The sequence below is a fragment of the Salmo salar genome, chromosome ssa01, assembly GCF_905237065.1.
Source record: "Salmo salar chromosome ssa01, Ssal_v3.1, whole genome shotgun sequence".
NCBI classification, from domain to species: domain Eukaryota; kingdom Metazoa; phylum Chordata; class Actinopteri; order Salmoniformes; family Salmonidae; genus Salmo; species Salmo salar.
This window is the reverse complement of record NC_059442.1, coordinates 50,409,047-50,427,967: the sequence shown is the minus strand read 5'-3', so window position 1 is coordinate 50,427,967 and position 18,921 is coordinate 50,409,047. Positions and strand designations below refer to the sequence as shown.

Genomic DNA, 18,921 nt, shown 5'->3' with positions numbered 1-18,921 from the left:
TAACAGTCCCCTACTGGAATTTAAGAGTTTATAACCACCATATAACCAGTAGATCAGGGCAATAAAATAATGTTTTAAAACAGAACATGATCGTTCTGTTTGAACAGGAGTTATGCGTGTTTAGTGTCATTTATAGAGCATCCTTACCTGAGGATATGTGACCCAGATGACAGGACACGCTTACCATCAAGATGGAGGCTGCATCAAATACAGACATTCGGTTGGACACTTCCATCATACCAAGTAGAAATGCTAGATAATAGAAATGCCATTTAACATTACATTTCATTCAAAGGCAGACAAAATGAATTAAATTCAGTCCAGTCTACATTACGTGTGACATGTTCTATCACACAGGCCTATTTTGCATGTTGTAAGATTGACTGTAATCCAAAGTGAACATGCAACTGCCTGTTATCTTTTATCATCGGGCCAGAGAGAGTGGTGGTACTGCACATTTGCATAGCACAAGAGAAAAACAGACATTCCATTATTCAAACTCAGGCATATGAAAGGCATTTTACTGTAGAAAACAGAATGGAGTTTACCAGAGCGCTGAAATGTTTATGTCAGACTGTTTCTCCTACACATCCCTGGGATGTTCCCTCAGATAGATGGTTAGCTGGCACTGATCTATTTTTGGTTCTCAAAGTCTAGTTTTAAATTTAAGCTGTATTTTAAATAAGTCTTAATAGCAGAGTAGCTTACCACTTCCTGGCAAAGATAAACACTGACCTATCCTCTTGATGTGAGCCACGACCTCCGACTCTCCTCCATCTCTAAATTAAATCTTATTGGTCACATGCGTGTTTAGCAATGTTATTGCGGGTGTAGCAAAATGCTTGCGTTTCTAGCTCCAACAGTATCCTGCGTCTTGAAGTTCACCACCCATGGCGTCTGTTGATCAGTCTATCGCTCTACCTGAGCCGACCCTGATAGCCCATTTACACAATCTCCCGGCAGCCGCTGCTGCTGAACTTTGACCCTTCCGCCTCAAAAACACACAGGCCCTGTCCAGAAACAATCCCTCTTGCCCAATGGCAACTTTCACCTGTGCTAAATTCCCCCACCCTCCTCCTTAAGCACTCCTGTGGATCTTAAAAGTTTGGGATTCAGAACAAGTGAAAGTTGCCCATACGAACAGATCCAGGATCTGTGCATCTACCCCCAATCCCAACATTAACCATTAGGGGCTTAAACCCAAAACTGACAGATCAATGTCTAGGAGTTTCATTGCATGCAATGTGGTATGACGTGGCTGATCTCTGGGTTGGCTTGTTCCTAAGAAAGATGGCAGCACTGTCACTGTCTGGTCTGCATCATACCAGAGGAAAATCATAAACACAGGTGATGTACACTGTGTTCAAAACATTAGGAACACCTGCTCTTTCCATGACAGACTGACCAGGTGAAAGCTATGATCCTTTATTAATGTCACCTGTTAAAACCAATCAGTGTAGATGAAGGGGAGGAGACAGGTTAAATAAGGATTTTTAAGCCTTGAGACAGATTGTATATGTGCCATTCAGAGGGTGAATGGGCAAGAAAAAGTGTTAAGTGCCTTTGAACGGGGTATGGTAGTAGGTGCCAGGTTCACCGGTTTTGTCAAGAATTGCAATGCTGTTGGGTTTGAGTGTTCAAGTTTCCCGTGTGTATCAAGAATGGTCCACCACCCAAAGGACTTCCAGCCAACTTGGCACAACTGTGGGAAGCATTGGAGTCAACATCTCTGTGGAAAACATTCGACACCTTGTCAAGTCCATGCCCTGACGAACTGAGGCTGTTCTGGGGGCAAAATGGGGTGAAACTCAATATTAGGAAGGTGTTTAATGTTTTGTACATTCAGTATAAAATGTATAAAGATAAGAGTACAAGAGTATGAATGAGACGTTTTGACATTTCAGCTAGAGCCTCCCAAGACTGCCTTTAGCTGAAATGTAAACGATAAACGGCTGCTTTATATTCCTAATCTTTTTTAATCTGCACTAAATGTACAGCCCAAAGGCTTGCTAATGCTATGCAGTCTGTTTCAGCATAATGGGAATCATACACTTGGCATAGGAGAGCTCGAGCCAGTACTTACACCCATCTATCATCCATGGAAATGTCAGTCATTATCAAGCCTAGTCATCATCTCCCACATCACATCTACTACAACCCCAAAATGAATCCACTGTCTTTCGGTACAGACGTGATATTTTAGAATGGAAATTGCATTCTAGTCTTGGAGATTTCCGTGCTAACATGGAGGGCAATTTACCCAAAGTCTGTCCGTCTAGCTTCAGCCTACTATCAAAAACACCTATTCTGCCACACAAAGCCAGCAGGTAAGTCTGGGGCAAATCCTAACTTCCCATTGACATCAATGTGTGGCTTAAGCGGAAGTTAGTATTTGCTCCTAATAACAGACAGAACAAGTGAAGAGCCTCAGTCAACTGCGCTTAAGTGAAAATGTATCTTTATTGATACCCTAACACAAATCAATGGCAGAAACTAGGCAAAATATAATATACTGTATATCAACACACCCCTATGATATGAGCCGCTAACGGGAACAGGTATGGGTACTTCACCACTCGGACTCAAATCACACCCTACTCCTTATATAAACCCAGCAAAAAAAGAAACGGCCCTTTTTCAGGACCCTGTCTTTCAAAGATAATTCGTAAAAACCAAAATAACTTCACAGATCTTCATTGTAAAGGGTTTAAACACTGTTTCCTATGCTTACTCAATGAACCACACACAATTAATGAACATGCACCTGTGGAATGGTCGTTAAGACACTAACAGCTTACAGGGGGTAGGCAATTAAGGTCACAGTTATGAAAACTTAGGACACTAAAGAGGCCTTTCTACTGACTCTGAAAAACACCAAAAGAAAGATGCCCAGGGTCCCTGCTCATCTGTGTGAACATGCCTTAGGCATGCTGCAAGGAGGCATGAGGACTGCAGATGTGGCCAGGGCAATAAATTGCAATGTCCATACTGTGAGACACCTAAGACAGCGCTATAGAGAGACAGGACGGACAGCTGATCGTCCTCGCAGTGGCAGACCACGTGTAACACCTGCACCGGATCGGTACATCCGAACATCACACCTGCGGGACAGGTACAGGATGGCAACAACAACTGCCCAAGTTACACCAGGAACACACAATCCCTCCATCAGTGCTCAGACTGTCCGCAATAGGCTGAGAGAGGCTGTACTGAGGGCTTGTTGTAAGGCAGGTCCTCACCAGACATCACCGGCAACAACGTCGCCTATGGGCACAAACCCACCGTCGCTGGACCAGACAGGACTGGCAAAAAGTGCTCTTCACTGACGAGTCGCGGTTTTGTCTCACCAGGGGTGATGGTTGGATTTGCGTTTATTGTCGAAGGAATGAGTGTTACACCGAGGCCTGTACTCTGGAGTGGGATCCATTTGGAGGTGGAGGGTCCGTCATGGTCTGGGGCAATGTGTCACAGCATCATCGGACTGAGCTTGTTGTCATTGCAGGCAATCTCAACGCTGTGCGTTACAGGGAAGACATCCTCCTCCCTCATGTGGTACCCTTCCTGCAGGCTCATCCTGACATGACCCTCCAGCATGACAATGCCACCAGCCATGCTGCTTGTTCTGTGCGTGATTTCCTGCAAGACAGGAATGTCAGTGTTCTGCCATGGCCAGCGAAGAGCCCAGATCAATCCCATTGAGCACGTCTGGGACCTATTGGATTGGAGGGTGAGGGCTAGGGCCATTCTCCCCAGAAATGTCCAGGAACTTGCAGGTGCCTTGGTGGAAGAGTGGGGTAATATCTCACAGCAAGAACTGGCAAATCTGGTGCAGTCCACGAGGCGGAGATGCACTGCAGTACTTAATGCAGCTGCTGTCCACACCAGATACTGACTGTTACTTTTGATTTTGACTCCCCCTTTGTTCAGGGACACATTATTCAATTTCTGTTAGTCACATGTCTGTGGAACTTGTTCAGTTTATGTCTCAGTTGTTGAATCTTGTTAAGTTCATACAAATATTTACACATGTTAAATTTGCTGAAAATAAATGCAGTTGACAGTGAGAGGATGTTTCTTTTTTTGCTGAGTTTAGTACACCACTTCTGACCACCGCCATAGGTGGTGATGCTCTATTTAGAGAAAAGGGTGTGATTTGAGGCGTGCCCTCAGTTTTCTATTCAGTCACTCTGCAGAAGTGCTGGACCAGAAGATAGGGATGTTAGAGAACATGATTGGATAGTCAAACATTATACAGTTAAGTCTGGTGATGTCTGGGTGGATTTAGAGAGCTTGAGAGGGTTGATCCTGTGGACTTGGGGGGCTGCTCAACTTGTCATGCAGCTCAGGAGAGACCCCTGGTGGTGAAACGTAGTATCTACACCAACTATGCACAAAGAAACCAGAGGATTCATTCATCACTGTATTGACTTGACTAAAAATCATGTGACAATAACTATGAGAAACATATGCTACACCATTTGAAATTATTGCCCTTTTTTACTCTTCTCATACATCTGAATGTTGATAAAGTGACATTGGTGTGAGTTATTGACAAGGTAAAGTATAGTTTAGATGACATAGCCAGAGCAGCCCACCAACATCTGACATTGGAGGCAAAGACATGGATATTGTACATGAGCTTGTGAATTTACGCCAGAAAGACTCCATTGACATAGAAAAATCAATAAATTGTACGTTGAACCCAAATTCATAGGCAAGCTCATTGAATGTATTTTCCAAACGGTTCAAAAAGGATTGTTTTTTTGTATCTTTACTTTAGAGAGATGCCTTAGATCAACACCCTAAGGCAGAATACATAGAATTACAATTATACAGAAACTACCTTTAAATATACAAGCACAAAGACACAAAACATGAGGGGGGGAAAGCCCACAAAATAATTCTTAATACAAACCAATAGTATGTTGGGGATCGATATTTAAAAGGATCTTGCAAAGTAATTTCTTGGTCTGTAGCTTTCAAAAATGGGGATAAAATGTTTGGGAAAACAACAAAATGTTTATCTTAAATCTTACAATGCCTTGTCAAACTTGTCTTCAAATGTTTCAAGTAGCAAATTGGAGAGAAACAAACATTGTCTGAGGTGTGGACGCAAGGTACTGAGCAGATAAGTAGACAGACAGAAGATAGGGTGCCACTTGGGATGCAAACCCCATCCTCTAAGTGCACTACTTTTGCCCATAGCCCAATAGGTCATTGTCAAAAATAGTTCACTACATGGGGAATAGGTGCCATTAAAGGCACAGCCTTGAACACTAGAGGTGGCCTTTTCCCTTCAGATCAGAAACACTGGGCTTCGTTATAACCATATCTGACACTGACAGGCTATATACTGATTCAGACATAGACAACACAATATTACATAGAAGTAGTAATCAATCACAATAATACAAATGATCTAACAGTAATAATTATACAGTTATATACCGTTGATTCTCCTCTCCAGTCACAGGTTTCTGAATCTTTACAATGTCTTCATATAAGCCATAATAAAAAAGAACAGAACACCATCAATTCATAAGAAAAATAGATTGAAGTTAGTGGAAAAAAGTGCAAAGAATATTCTGGGGTGTTTTTTACTTTGTTTTTGCTTGTCTGTTTCATTTTTAGAAATTGATATAAAAATAAAAAATTGAAATCAAATTAAAAACATAGAACATTAAAACCCACTTCTGTATGGCCAGGCGCTCTGGTCCAGGTGGGGAAGTAGGACCGCTCTCCAGTACCTCTCTGTGTGTGTGTGTGAGATTTGCATGTGTGTATGTGTTGCTTGTGTGTGTGTTGTGTGTTTAAGGTTTAGCGTAGTGGCTCTCAACTCCGGTCCTCAAGCTCCGGCAGTGTACAGGTTTTTGTTCCAACCAGGTCCTACAAAACAAATAATTTCGTTTTTAAAAACTGAACGTTGGATTTATGCTGTAGTGCACACAATACTTTTATTCTGCTAAATCTAAGAGATAATAAATAAAGCTAGGTATTCCTTCCCTGTGAGGTGAGCACAACAGAAACAGAGGTACGTTGTCAAGGCAACACACCCAGAGACCCGAGGTTGGAACAAGAACCCGCCAATATGGCCGCGACGGCTAGCACTGTGATCATAAAAGGCAGAATCCAGCTCTGACTCAAACACTCTGACCGGTAAGCACACACACTAAAAGAGCAGAGTCAGGCTTAGCGCTGATAAGCGAGGGGAGCCAGGAGGAGAAGAGGGCCGGGGTTGAACACCACTGAGCATGTGCGAGAGAGAGCGTAAGTAGCGATTCATTCTGCAGGTATGGGTGCTGAGTTAGGGTTTATGGTTGTGGCTCTACTGTGAGGACTGGGAGTCGTTGTTCTTGCTGTCCTGGCTGTTGGGGGTCTTGTTGTTGTTCCAGGGTGAGTTTGCGCCCCCCAGGGCGGGGGAGCTGCCGAAACTGTCCTCGTCCTCCAGGCCCCCCCCTCCATTGGCCGTGTCGAACTGGCCATTCTCCAGCCGCGTGATCAGACGCTCATCCTCGTCTCCAAACTCCCCTCCCATCAGAGTGGGCTCGCCCACCATCATCACGTCCTAGAGAGGGACAGCAAGGGCCGGAACATTATCCCCACAACCATGGGGGAGAACCGAGCATGGACGATCCCAAAGGACTTTGAAAATGGGATGGATGGGTCTGGGACTACCGTTGTTACTCGTAATGGTGAGTTTTGGGCTAGATGAGACTCATGGGATATAAAGTGTTTTTATGATTAATATTTTACATGTCCTTGAAGGCCTAAAATTATATGGACATTTTAAAGTAAAGCTTTTTGGGACCTAATAAGGATAATTCATGTTTCAGTGTCTAATATTCAGTGACTGTCCATCCATGCTCACCCCACTTACAATCAGACATAACGCTGGGTTTCAGGCACCCAGCCCAAATATTCAACAACATCTACAACAGGCCCAATGCCAGCCTCTGTTCCAGGGATTTGGGTATTATCGCCCTTCCCTGTTGGTCAGCGGTGGGCAGCCCTAATCCTTGAGTGCTGTATCATGGGGGTTTTCATTCCACCTCGGGTCTCATTGGCTCACTCAACCAATAGCTGCACAGCTGCCTGTGAATTCTATGTTTTGATAGGTAGAAGCGGCTTTAAAGGGTGTAGGACGATAAAGCAGATTGAGCGGCATGTCTCACCCGCTCCAGGTAGACACTATCCCGATCCACAATACAGGATCAGATTGGCATATCTCCACTCCTAACGTTAATAGTTAGAGGGAAGATATTGTATCCGATCCTGGGCCAGCGGTAAGGGGTAATGTCTACCTACTGAATGAGAGTGCAGCCCCAGAGGACCAGGTACTGCCCAGCACTGGCTCACGTCAGGGAGTCTTTGGTATCATAAGCATAATATACACTTGCACTATCCCCCAATACCCGTAGCCTACTTTCCCCACTCTGATTTTAAGACCAAATGCCCCACCTCCACCCTTCCTCCTCTCAACCCCTATCCTGCGTTCCCCGATCCCAAACAACCCTGCCTTGAACTCATATCCGTATCATACCAGCCCCCATCCCCATCTTTCCTGGCCCCACACTCCATGTTACCTGTCCCAACCCCCCACCCCTACTCCTTGTCACTCTCTCCCCACCCCACCTCCAAACCCCCATCGTTCCCCGCTCCAAACCCCCGTCGTTCCCCGCCCCCATCGTTCCCCACTCCAAACCCCCATCGCTCCCCACCCCCATCGTTCCCCACCCCCATCGTTCCCCACTCCAAACCCCCATCGTTCCCCACAAGGTCATGTAGATGGGATGCTTACAGGTACCTGTGTGGAGAGGGGGAAGTTGTTAGCAGGACTCTTCTTCTTGCTGTTGTTGTTGTTTCCTCCTCCAGCGCTCATGTTGCTGCCGCCAGACATCTTCCTTTTCCTCCGCTTGTTGGGCGCTTGTCTGGCCGGCTCAGCTGGATATAAAGAGAGAGGGAGAGGTGTTACTGAGATCTGCAGTGTGTGTGTGTGTGTCTCTGACATGGTTCAAATCATTTTCATCGACACGCCACATGACAGTGTAAGGCTGCTGAGTTACAGCCTAGGCTTCAGGTCTTGATCAGGTTACTCATCACCCAAGTTTGGTTCACCATATAAGTGTGTTATCTGTATACAGAGAGTGTGATGACTGTGTTTACCTGGTGGGGCCACCATGCGTTGCCACTTCTGGAAGAGACAGGTCTTAAGACAGTCTCTGGGACTCAGACTGTAGGTCTTGTGTCTGGACATCAACTCCTGCATCGGCTCCAAGATCACACACAGCTAGATGAGAAAGACATTGACAGTCAGACTACCAATACTGCTTCAGCACCTCTAATAGAATGCCAGCTCGGTAGGAACCCCGGTATGGTCAAATTAAAGTGAGTACAACTGCCTTTTTCATTCTACTTCAAGCACTAACTAGGCGTGACTTACCCTAAGGTAGTTGAGTGTGGAGTTGGACAGACCACATCTTGTGATGTTTTTGGCCAGCTGGTCCAGCATCTGAGGGTCCTGCACCTTGGAAGAGGCGGAGGAGAGCAGGGAAGCAATGACTGAATGGTGGTCAGTAACACCGGCAATCAATCAATAACTGTGTCTGTGACCTTTTAATTGTGAATGATAATTGAAATGTAAATTAATCCTTTTGGACTGTAATGTGATTTGTGGATTCAAATAAAGTATTTAAAGGGTGACTCACGTGCATAGCTAATATGCTACGAGGCAGGACCTCTCTGTGTTGTCTGATGCTAAAGTGCCAAGTCTTGATCCTCATCATGTCGTCAAACATGAACTCCAGGTATAAACGACCCTCCACACACACCTAGAGGGGAGAGAAGTTAGAGGTCAAACACAAAGGATGAGAGAGGAAAAAATAAAGCATTGTTTGTGTGTGTGTGTGTGTGGGGGGGGGCTGAAATTAGTGTTTGGATTTGTTGAGTTGTGGAACTGTAAATGGGATATTTGAGGATTTGGAAATGCAGAATGCAATGTGTATTTGCAATTGAGAGTTCAATGTGTGCGTGCAAATAGAGAATGAAATGTGTATTTGCAAATGGAGAATGAAATGTGTATTTGCAAATGGAGAATGAAATGTGTATTTGCAAATGGAGAATGAAATGTGTATTTGCAAATGGAGAATGAAATGTGTATTTGAAAATGGAGAATGAAATGTGTATTTGAAAATGGAGAATGAAATGTGTATTTGAAAATGGAGAATGAAATGTGTATTTGAAAATGGAGAATGAAATGTGTATTTGAAAATGGAGAATGAAATGTGTATTTGAAAATGGAGAATGAAATGTGTATTTGAAAATGGAGAATGAAATGTGTATTTGAAAATGGAGAATGAAATGTGTATTTGAAAATGGAGAATGAAATGTGTATTTGAAAATGGAGAATGAAATGTGAACAATGGTATCTGTATGTTCAAATGGACGAGAAAGTGTATTTACGTACCTGTGTGAACATGGGCTTGCCGTTCTGTGTAACCATGGTGCACTGGTCACAGTCTAGAGACACAAAGTTACTGTGGAATGACTCTTTAGGGTGTTTCAATGTGTAGAACAGCTCAGTGGCGCCCCCTTCGAAGATACTCCGGAAGTACCGTGGGATCAATGTCCGGCCGATAGCTAGGGACAGGAATAATTTAATGCCATTCCTTTGTATAAAATACTACGGACGAGTATTAGGGCTAAGCGAAGAGTGAAAAAAAAAATGTTTTGTACTAACATAAGTATTTTTGCATAGATAAAATATCAATGTTGATAATAAAGTAAAAATATTTAGAACTCGAAATTTCAGTTCGAGAATAAAGTAGACATTGAGAATAACCTCAATTGTGAGAATAAAGTGGCAGTTATATTTCAAGATTAAAGTGGGGTATTTGGTTAATTGCATGCCTCTCTGTTGCTGTGCACTACCGTTGAAATGCCCGAGTTAGATGACCTGGTGAAACCAATGATTTATATATACACACACACCACATGACTGACAGGGGGTTCTGTGTTGAAGCCACCGTGCCCCCATCTTGGAACTCACCCACCATTGGGGACAAAAATTATAATTTGGAACCGATAGAAATATATTTAATACATTTTAGTTATATTATGTAAGCTAAACATAAAAGCATTACAATTTTCCTTAAGGTGTCTTTTTTTTTTTAAATAACTAATGTTACTGTCCCCACTACAACAACAAAAAACTTAAATACATGTAATTTTGTCCTTGAAACACTGTAGAATCCCATGAATTCCTATGGAAGACTGATCCTACTGGGGAGTGCCAGTATGGCCGACAGGTGGCTTCAAAGCCTCTCAATAGCCAATACATAGCATCAGCAATCCAGGGTTTATATATACCATTCGGTGAAACTATCATTTGGAATTGGCTTTAGAAACAAGGAAATCCTTACTCTTTTAGCACATAATATTATTATAAGTATTAGGACCTTGTGCCGCAGATTGGGTCTTTTCAGAAGGAGGAACCACACCGACTTGGATGAGAGAGCCTATTGCAAAGTGAAATCAACAATATTATACAGAATACATGACCAAAAGTATGTGGACACCTGCTCGTCAAACATCTCATTCCAAAAATCATGGGCATTAATATGGAGTTAGTCCCCACTTTGCTGGGAAGGCTTTCCACTAGATGTAGGAACATTTCTGCGGGGACTTGCTTCCATTCAGCCACAAACAGTGAGGTTTGGGCACTGATGTTGGGTGATTAGGCCTGGCTCGCAGTTGGTGTTCCAATTCATCCCAAAGGTGTTCAATGGGATTGAGGTCAGGGCTCTGTGCAGGCCCGTCAAGTTCTTCCACACCAAACTCTTTACGGACCTCGCTTTGCGCACAGGGGCATTGTCATGCTGAAACAGGAAAGGGCCTTCCCCAAACTGTTACAACAAAGTTGCACAGAATCTTCTAGAATATCATTGTTTGCTGTAGCGTTAAGATTTCCCTTCACTGGAACTAAGGGGCCTAGCCCCAGACCATTATTCCTCTTCCACCAAACTTGACAGTTGGCACTATGCACTCGTGCAGGTAGCGTTCTCCTGGCATCCACCAAACCCAGATTCGTCCGTCGGACTGCCAGATGGTGAAGCGTGATTCATCACTCCAGAGAACACGTTTCCACTGCTCCAGAGTCCAATGGCGGCGAGCTTTACACCACTCCAGCCAACACTTGGCCTTGTGCATGGTGATCTTAGGCTTGTGTGTCGCTGCTCGGTCATGGAAACCCATTTCATTAAGCTCCCAACGAACAGTTCTTGTGCAGACGTTGCTTCTAGAGGCAGTTTGTAGTGAGTGTTGCAACCGAGGACATACGATTTTAACACACTACGTGCTTCAGCACTCAGCAATCCAGTTCTGTGAGCTTGTGTGGCTTACCACTTCGCGGCTGAGCTGTTGTTGCGCCTACACGTTTCCACTTCACAATAACAGCACTTACAGTTGACCGGGGAAGCTCTAGCAGGGCAGAAATTTGACGAACTGACTTGTTGGAAAGGTGGCATCCTATGACGGTGCCACGTTGAAAGTCACTGAGCTCTTCAGTAAGGCCATTCTACTACCAATTTTTGTCTATGGAAATTGCATGGCTGTGTGGTCAATTTTATACACCTGTCAGCAACAGGTGTGGCAGAAATAGACAAATCCACTAATTTGAAGGGGTGTCCACATACATAGTGTATTAGGAATTTCATCATTCCTCCTTCTCAGACCTCACCCCTCCCCTAGTCCAGTATCAGCCCTGCACTAGTTAAGCATCACCCCACCTTCTCAACCCTCACCCCTGCAATGGTCAGGTATAATCCTGCCTCATCGATCTCATCTGTGCATCAGTCAGTTCTCACCCTTGCATTACACCACATTCTTTCTTTTTAAATTACAATGACCATGACGATTGGCCGAAATACATGTACATTTAAAGAGCCAGCTAGGAATGATCATTTATTATATTCATTTCAAAAGGTACTAGCAAGAATAGCTCAGGGAAATTATATATGTTTACATACACAAACTAGAGAACTTCACTTGCTAGCTAGCTATGCTCTTATTTACAGGATAGCTAGTCCCCAAACTAGATTGGGTAGGTCTAGTTACATGGCAGGATCAATTAGTAATACCCAATTCATTTGCTTACATTTAGAAAATGTGTTTGAAATGGGCATGAAATTCTTTAATTGATTAAACCAACCCATGTTATTTAGCTATATTAAGCTATGGTGGTGTCCCAGAATTCTAAGATTGTAATAGGTTGTGTTTACATAGTCCCTGACGAAATTACGTTTCAGTGGCCACACCCCTCTACTGGGGTAGGGGTGTAAAGATCCCTCAATCTGCCGTTGGCGCCCATACAAATTAGCCTCAAGGTTGCCTTGTTAAATTTTCTTCATTCTCTTCAATTAAATGCCATGACTGTTTTCTCATTAGCTGGGAATGTTTGAAATGTCCAATACAACATACATTGGTGATATTGTTATACTTTAAGACAGACTGGTAGAATAGCTTGCATAGCTAAACATCGCTAGCATTCACTGGTTGAAGTAACTTAAGAGTAATGGGAGTTGACTGGTGACTATGACATGAATATATATATAATTCACAACATTTGTACGGGAGTTATAATACAAGATAATGTAAACGGTGTCTTATTGCTTGACTGAATGGTGAAAGATTGCTTCCGTACCACACTTCAATTTTCCCATGTGGACCTATGCAGCCAGTGGAGTGCCTACGACATCCATATTAGCTAGCAACTTTGTAATGGAAATCAATTTAATCATAGCAAATTATGGCATTTCTTAATTGCCAGTTACATTTTCCAAATATTATACCTCCATGTGTTGTCAGCTCTTGGCATGTTTTTTTGGCCAATGGAAAAGCTCATTGTGAATAAATGAGTGCAAGGGTGAGAAGGAGAAGTGAGGCTTGACTAATGCAGGGGTGAGGAAGCTTGAGGAGAAGGAGTGACACTTGACTAGTGCAGGGTTGATACTTGACTAGGGGAGGGGTGAAGAATGAGAGTTCCTAACACGTATTCCATACACGTGTACCATGCTAATCCCAGCAGTCGCATGGCAGTGCAATTATGGCTGAGAAGAATATCCTGCTGTAGCCTATTAAAGATATACTTTATTCTGGAGATAGTGACTTTATTCCAAATATGATTTTTTTATGTTCTCCACACAAAATACCCTGACCAATCACCATTCATAGACTTTTTTTTCTCTTCACTTGGCCCTAATACTCTTGTGTAAAATAAAGATTGTAACCATAATGTGTAACAGGGTGAAATATATACAATCCCATTTTAAAGCCTCCCTGCAAGTCTAAGTGTGTCTTACTGTATCGTTTGGGCCCGTCCTCCAGACAAAAGGTGATGGTCAGCATGGCATCATCTTCAAAGAACTCTGTGGTGAAGGCATCCCACCAGAGATTGTCACAGTCCTACAACACACAATAAATAAATACATACATCTGCCATCACAAGTTGTCAGAGTCTTACAAGAGCACAGTAAGACTGACAACCGGAATAATTGAGTGTGTGTGTGTGTGTGTGTGTGTGTGTGTGTGTGTGTGTGTGTTGGGCTTTCACCTCTGTCCAGTTCTGTAGCCGCTTGTTGAGCTCAAATATCCTGTAGTCTGTCTGGTTGCCGTATGGTGTAGGTCTCCTGCAACAGGACAGAGCAGGGTCAGTACACAACTTTATTTTCCGGTTGAAAGTTTTGATCCAACACTTTTTTGGAGGCCTGAGGGGTGAGAGTTGAATCTGTGATGAATGCTCAGTCGATGTACTCACCCCATGCCAGGCTCTAGGTATGACGGGGGGTACATTGGTGTTGGCCTGCAAAGACAGACAGGCGAGAGTCAAAATGTGTTATAATAATTATATAGGTACTAATAGTACCAACCTACAGTACTAACAGCATGGCCTAAGTGGCAGGTGTGTGTGTCCTACCCCACGTCTCTGTCCAGCATGGTGCCGGGGTGGAAGGGGGGAAAGGCACTGCCGTTAGGGCCGGGCTCCTTGGGGGAGTACAGCTTGAACGACTTAGATGAACAGCCTGGAGAGAGAGACAGAGGAAAAAGGAGATTGAGCGACTTGGTGCTCTGTACACAGCCCGCAGCAACAACAATAAAATCGACCAATGAATTGTAGCCTCGCACCAACACGCCCCACGATTGAGCCTTAAGATAAGACTGCTAAATAGTTACATTGCATCTCAACCCCACCCTGTGCAATTGGGACAGCAGTGGAGAAGGTGAAGTTGTTTTTTATATATATAGGCTCAATCGTGGTATATATATATATATATATATATATATATATATATATATATATATATATATATATATATATATATATATATATATATATATATATATATATATATATATATATATATATATATATATATATATATATATATATATATATATATATATACACTGCTCAAAAAAATAAAGGGAACACTTAAACAACACAATGTAACTCCAAGTCAATCACACTTCTGTGAAATCAAACTGTCCACTTAGGAAGCAACACTGATTGACAATACATTTCAAATGCTGTTGTGCAAATGGAATAGACAACAGGTGGAAATTATAGGCAATTAGCAAGACACCCCCAATAAAAGAGTGGTTCTGCAGGTGGGGACCACAGACCACTTCTCAGTTCCTATGCTTCCTGGTTGATGTTTTGGTCACTTTTGAATGCTGGCGGTGCTTTCACTCTAGTGGTAGCATGAGACGGAGTCTACAACCCACACAAGTGGCTCAGGTAGTGCAGCTCATCCAGGATGGCACATCAATGCGAGCTGTGGCAAGAATGTTTGCTGTGTCTGTCAGCGTAGTGTCCAGAGCATGGAGGCGCTACCAGGAGACAGGCCAGTACATCAGGAGACGTGGAGGAAGCCGTAGGAGGGCAACAACCCAGCAGCAGGACCGCTACCTCCGCCTTTGTGCAAGGAGGAGCAGGAGAAGCACTGCCAAAGCCCTGCAAAATGACCTCCAGCAGGCCACAAATGTGCATGTGTCTGCTCAAACGGTCAGAAACAGACTCCATGAGGGTGGTATGAGGGCCCGACGTCCACAGGTGGGGGTTGAGCCGACAGCCCAACACCGTGTAGGACGTTTGGCATTTGCCAGAGAACACCAAGATTGGCAAATTCGCCACTGGCGCCCTGTGCTCTTCACAGATGAAAGCAGGTTCACACTGAGCACGTGACAGACGTGACAGAGTCTGGGGACGCCGTGGAGAACGTTCTGCTGCCTGCAACATCCTCCTGCATGACCGGTTTGGCGGTGGGTCAGTCATGGTGTGGGGTGGCATTTCTTTGGGGGGGATGCACAGCCCTCCATGTGCTCGCCAGAGATCCTCAGACCCCTTGTGAGACCATATGCTGGTGCGGTTGGCCCTGGGTTCCTCCTAATGCAAGACAATGCTAGACCTCATGTGGCTGGAGTGTGTCAGCAGTTCCTGCAAGAGGAAGGCATTGATGCTATGGACTGGCCCACCCGTTCCCCAGACCTGAATCCAATTGAGCACATCTGGGACATCATGTCTCGCTTCATCCACCAACGCCACGTTGCACCACAGACTGTCCAGGAGTTGGCGGATGCTTTAGTCCAGGTCTGGGAGGAGATCCCTCAGAAGACCATCCGCCACCTCATCAGGAGCATGCCCAGGTGTTGTAGGGAGGTCATACAGGCACGTGGAGGCCACACACACTACTGAGCCTCATTTTGACTTGTTTTAAGGACATTACATCAAAGTTGGATCAGCCTGTAGTGTGGTTTTCCACTTTCATTTTGAGTGTGACTCCAAATCCAGACCTCCATGGGTTGATAAATTGGATTTCCATTGATTATTTTTGTGTGATTTTGTTGTCAGCACATTCAACTATGTAAAGGAAAAAGTATTTAATAAGATTATTTCTTTCATTCAGATCTAGGATGTGTTGTTTAAGTGTTCCCTTTATTTTTTTGAGCAGTATATATATATATATATATATATATATATATATATATATATACACACACACACACACACATATATATACATACATACACATATATATATATACATACACACACACACATATACATACATACATACACACACACACACACACGTTTCTTTGGGATTTAGTTCATTTGCATGGCAAAGAGGGACTTTGCAATTAATTGCAATTCATCTGATCACTCTTCATAACATTCTGGGTTATATGCAAATTGCCATCATACAAAACTGAGGCAGCAGACTTTGTGAAAATTAATATTTGTGTCAATCTCAAAACTTTTGGCCACAACTGTACACAAACTTTCACTCATCATATGCTGCTGTTACTCCGTTCCTTATTCTTACTCTTATTATCATCATCTATTCTGATTAGGGTTGAATGACGGGAACCTGATATTTACCATACCAAAACCACTCCCTATACCCAGGATAAATAAATTATAATAAATTATTTATATGAACAGCATGATGTGAAATGGAACTGTTTATATGTGATGTCTCAATCTGGCTACTCTACTGCCTTCTCTCTGCATGATCAATCAACGCTTAGGGTGGGGACATACAGCCCATCTCAGTACGGAGTGCAGTTCAAAATGCATGTAGACCTATCATGGTAACTTTTTTTTCTTATGACAGGATGGCCCTATATATTAATGTAGAATAGGCTATGCTGCAGTAAATGAAGACATTTACATTACAATTAAGTCATTTAGCAGACGCTCTTATCCAGACCGACTTACAAATTGGTGCATTCACCCTATGATATCCAGTGGAACAAACACTTTACAATAGTGCATCTAAACCTTTTGGGGGGGGGGATTAGAAGGATTACTTTATCCTATCCTAACAGTGATATATTCTTAAATACTGTACAATGAGGAATTCAACTACAAAATACTAGTCTTCTCCCATTTTTTTTACCATTGCCCCCACCCACAAGGTGTATAAACAACATAACAATAAAATAAGATACAACACAAAAACATGAAGAACATAAGTCAACTTTAATTAGCACACGTAGGACAGTATGCAAGTGTGTGTGCATGGACTTTGCAGATGAATCTCTCATGTGCAGAACATAGTATTTGTTTAACAGTCCTCCTTTTGGGGGGGGGCGCGAATTGGCATCTCTTCCTCTTGCCTGCCCCAGCCTCAAGATTCAGCCCCCTGCACAGCTTTCACAAGCGTTGCAGACGCTGTTGTGCGGGGGAGGCCAACCTTCTTTGAATGTGTGGGCTTACAAGTGCCTTTCCCAGCTGCTCCAGGAACACCCTCTTATTGCACTTATCAGGCATCCAGGTAGGGTTGATCTTGTTCCATATCATGAAGGCATTGTATGAGGACACATCAATGATGTTATGGAAGATGACCAGAATCACCTTGTCCAGGTTGTCCACGCCTCCTTTGTAGTCCAGGATGATGCCTGGCTTCCTGTCCTCACAATCACTGATCTCAGCCATTTTGTGCAGTGTGCTCAGGAGGACCACATTCATATTCCTCTTTGGGGGGTAAGAAACTACTGGTGATGAAGGCAAACTTTGATGAGAAGGCCTCTCTCCCCATATTGCGAGTAGTAGAGGGGAGCTCGGGTTTGTTCTTTCTAACTGTGCCAACCATGGTGATCTTCCTCTTCGGGAGCTGCTGGCTGAGTTCATAAGAGGTGAAGAAATTGGCACACGTGACATTGTGCCTCTTTAGTCCATCTGTCACATCAAGCACAACCTGCATCCCCTGGTTCTTCTCTGGGCCTCCACTGGTCGGCTTCCCTGTGTAGACTTGCATCTTCCAAGCGTAGCTGGATTGTGTGTCACAGGCCACCCATATCTTGATGCCATACTTTGCTGGCCATATACTGCCAGAAAGGACAGCAACCTTTTGACCAAAGTGATTACTCAATGATATTACAGCAATACAAAATAAAATGAAACCGTGAAAAATAGCTTAAATTACAGATATGATTATTATTATTAATTTTTTTTAATAGAACCAGTTGCTCATCCACTGTTACTTCAGGCCCAGGGTTGTAGAGGTATGGCACACGCTCCACCCACTTCTCCCAGACCTCTCTTATGGCCGCTAGTTTGTCTCTCACACATCTTGCAGGTCTTGACTCACGGTTATCAAATCGTAGCATTCATGAGAAATGGCATCGTGGCACGGAAAATCGCCCTTCCACTCTCTGCATCCCAGAGACTACATGTAACCTCGCCTCGGGACCCATACACACCCACTAAGATGAGCAGCCCTTTGTAGGTGCGCAGGTCAAAGTCATCCATCCTTTTACAGTTGTCTCCATATTTACAGAAACCCATCTCCAGGATGATTTTTTCGATGTGACGAACATGTAGATTGTTGAGGCGAAGTCCTGGGCTTGGGTAACTGCATGTCCTGTGTTCTGGGGTCATCCTTATGACATTTTGTGCTGCCATCCTGCCCTGGTTGTCATATGGTGACAAGGACCATGTTATTTTGCTGTGCTTTGACAAAAATGTCTCTTTCAGCGTGGGAGAGTTCTTCTTTATCTGAAGATGCATCATGCTCTGGGTTGTATTCTTCCCCATCTTCTTCAGATACCTCCTTTTCTAAATAATTGTTCTCTTGTTCCTCCTGGACGCCTAAAAAAAAACAATTCTACGACCTGCAGGGCACCGAAACGTACACTCACAGCTTCAGCAAAGAGGGAACTGGGGAGACTCATCTGCAGCACCTTTATAGCCTGACCGCATTCCCCATTAGTAAACAATGCTTTCAATAAATGTTTATTTTGTCTGAAATAGTTTTTATTTTGTCTGTGAACTTGGGTCATGTGTGGGGTTGTGGAGGGGAGATGCTGCACATGCACAATTAACTTTCAGTTTTGTCTGAGTTCAATCAGTAGCATACAATCT

The 18,921-nt window shown here is 43.5% G+C and overlaps 1 protein-coding gene across 9 annotated transcripts in view; it reads right to left on the bottom strand.

Moving 5' to 3' along the window:
* Positions 1-4,755: 4,755 nt before the first annotated feature.
* Positions 4,756-18,921, bottom strand: part of ldb1a (LIM domain binding 1a) — a 39,936-nt gene continuing 25,770 nt past the window's right edge. For 3 of the 9 annotated variants that reach the window (XM_014198932.2, XM_045718864.1, XM_014198956.2), the window contains 10 exons: positions 13,970-14,075; positions 13,811-13,855; positions 13,607-13,682; positions 13,356-13,458; positions 9,464-9,636; positions 8,706-8,828; positions 8,441-8,524; positions 8,164-8,287; positions 7,799-7,941; positions 4,756-6,565 (listed from right to left, as the gene is read on the bottom strand). In XM_014198932.2, coding sequence (XP_014054407.1) covers positions 6,326-6,565; positions 7,799-7,941; positions 8,164-8,287; positions 8,441-8,524; positions 8,706-8,828; positions 9,464-9,636; positions 13,356-13,458; positions 13,607-13,682; positions 13,811-13,855; positions 13,970-14,075 — 1,217 coding nt within the window. In that variant the 3' untranslated portion in view covers positions 4,756-6,325. The remainder of the gene's footprint in view (positions 6,566-7,798; positions 7,942-8,163; positions 8,288-8,440; positions 8,525-8,705; positions 8,829-9,463; positions 9,637-13,355; positions 13,459-13,606; positions 13,683-13,810; positions 13,856-13,969; positions 14,076-18,921) is intronic. The other 6 variants (XM_014198964.2, XM_045718904.1, XM_014198946.2 and 3 more) reach the window with 6 other exon arrangements.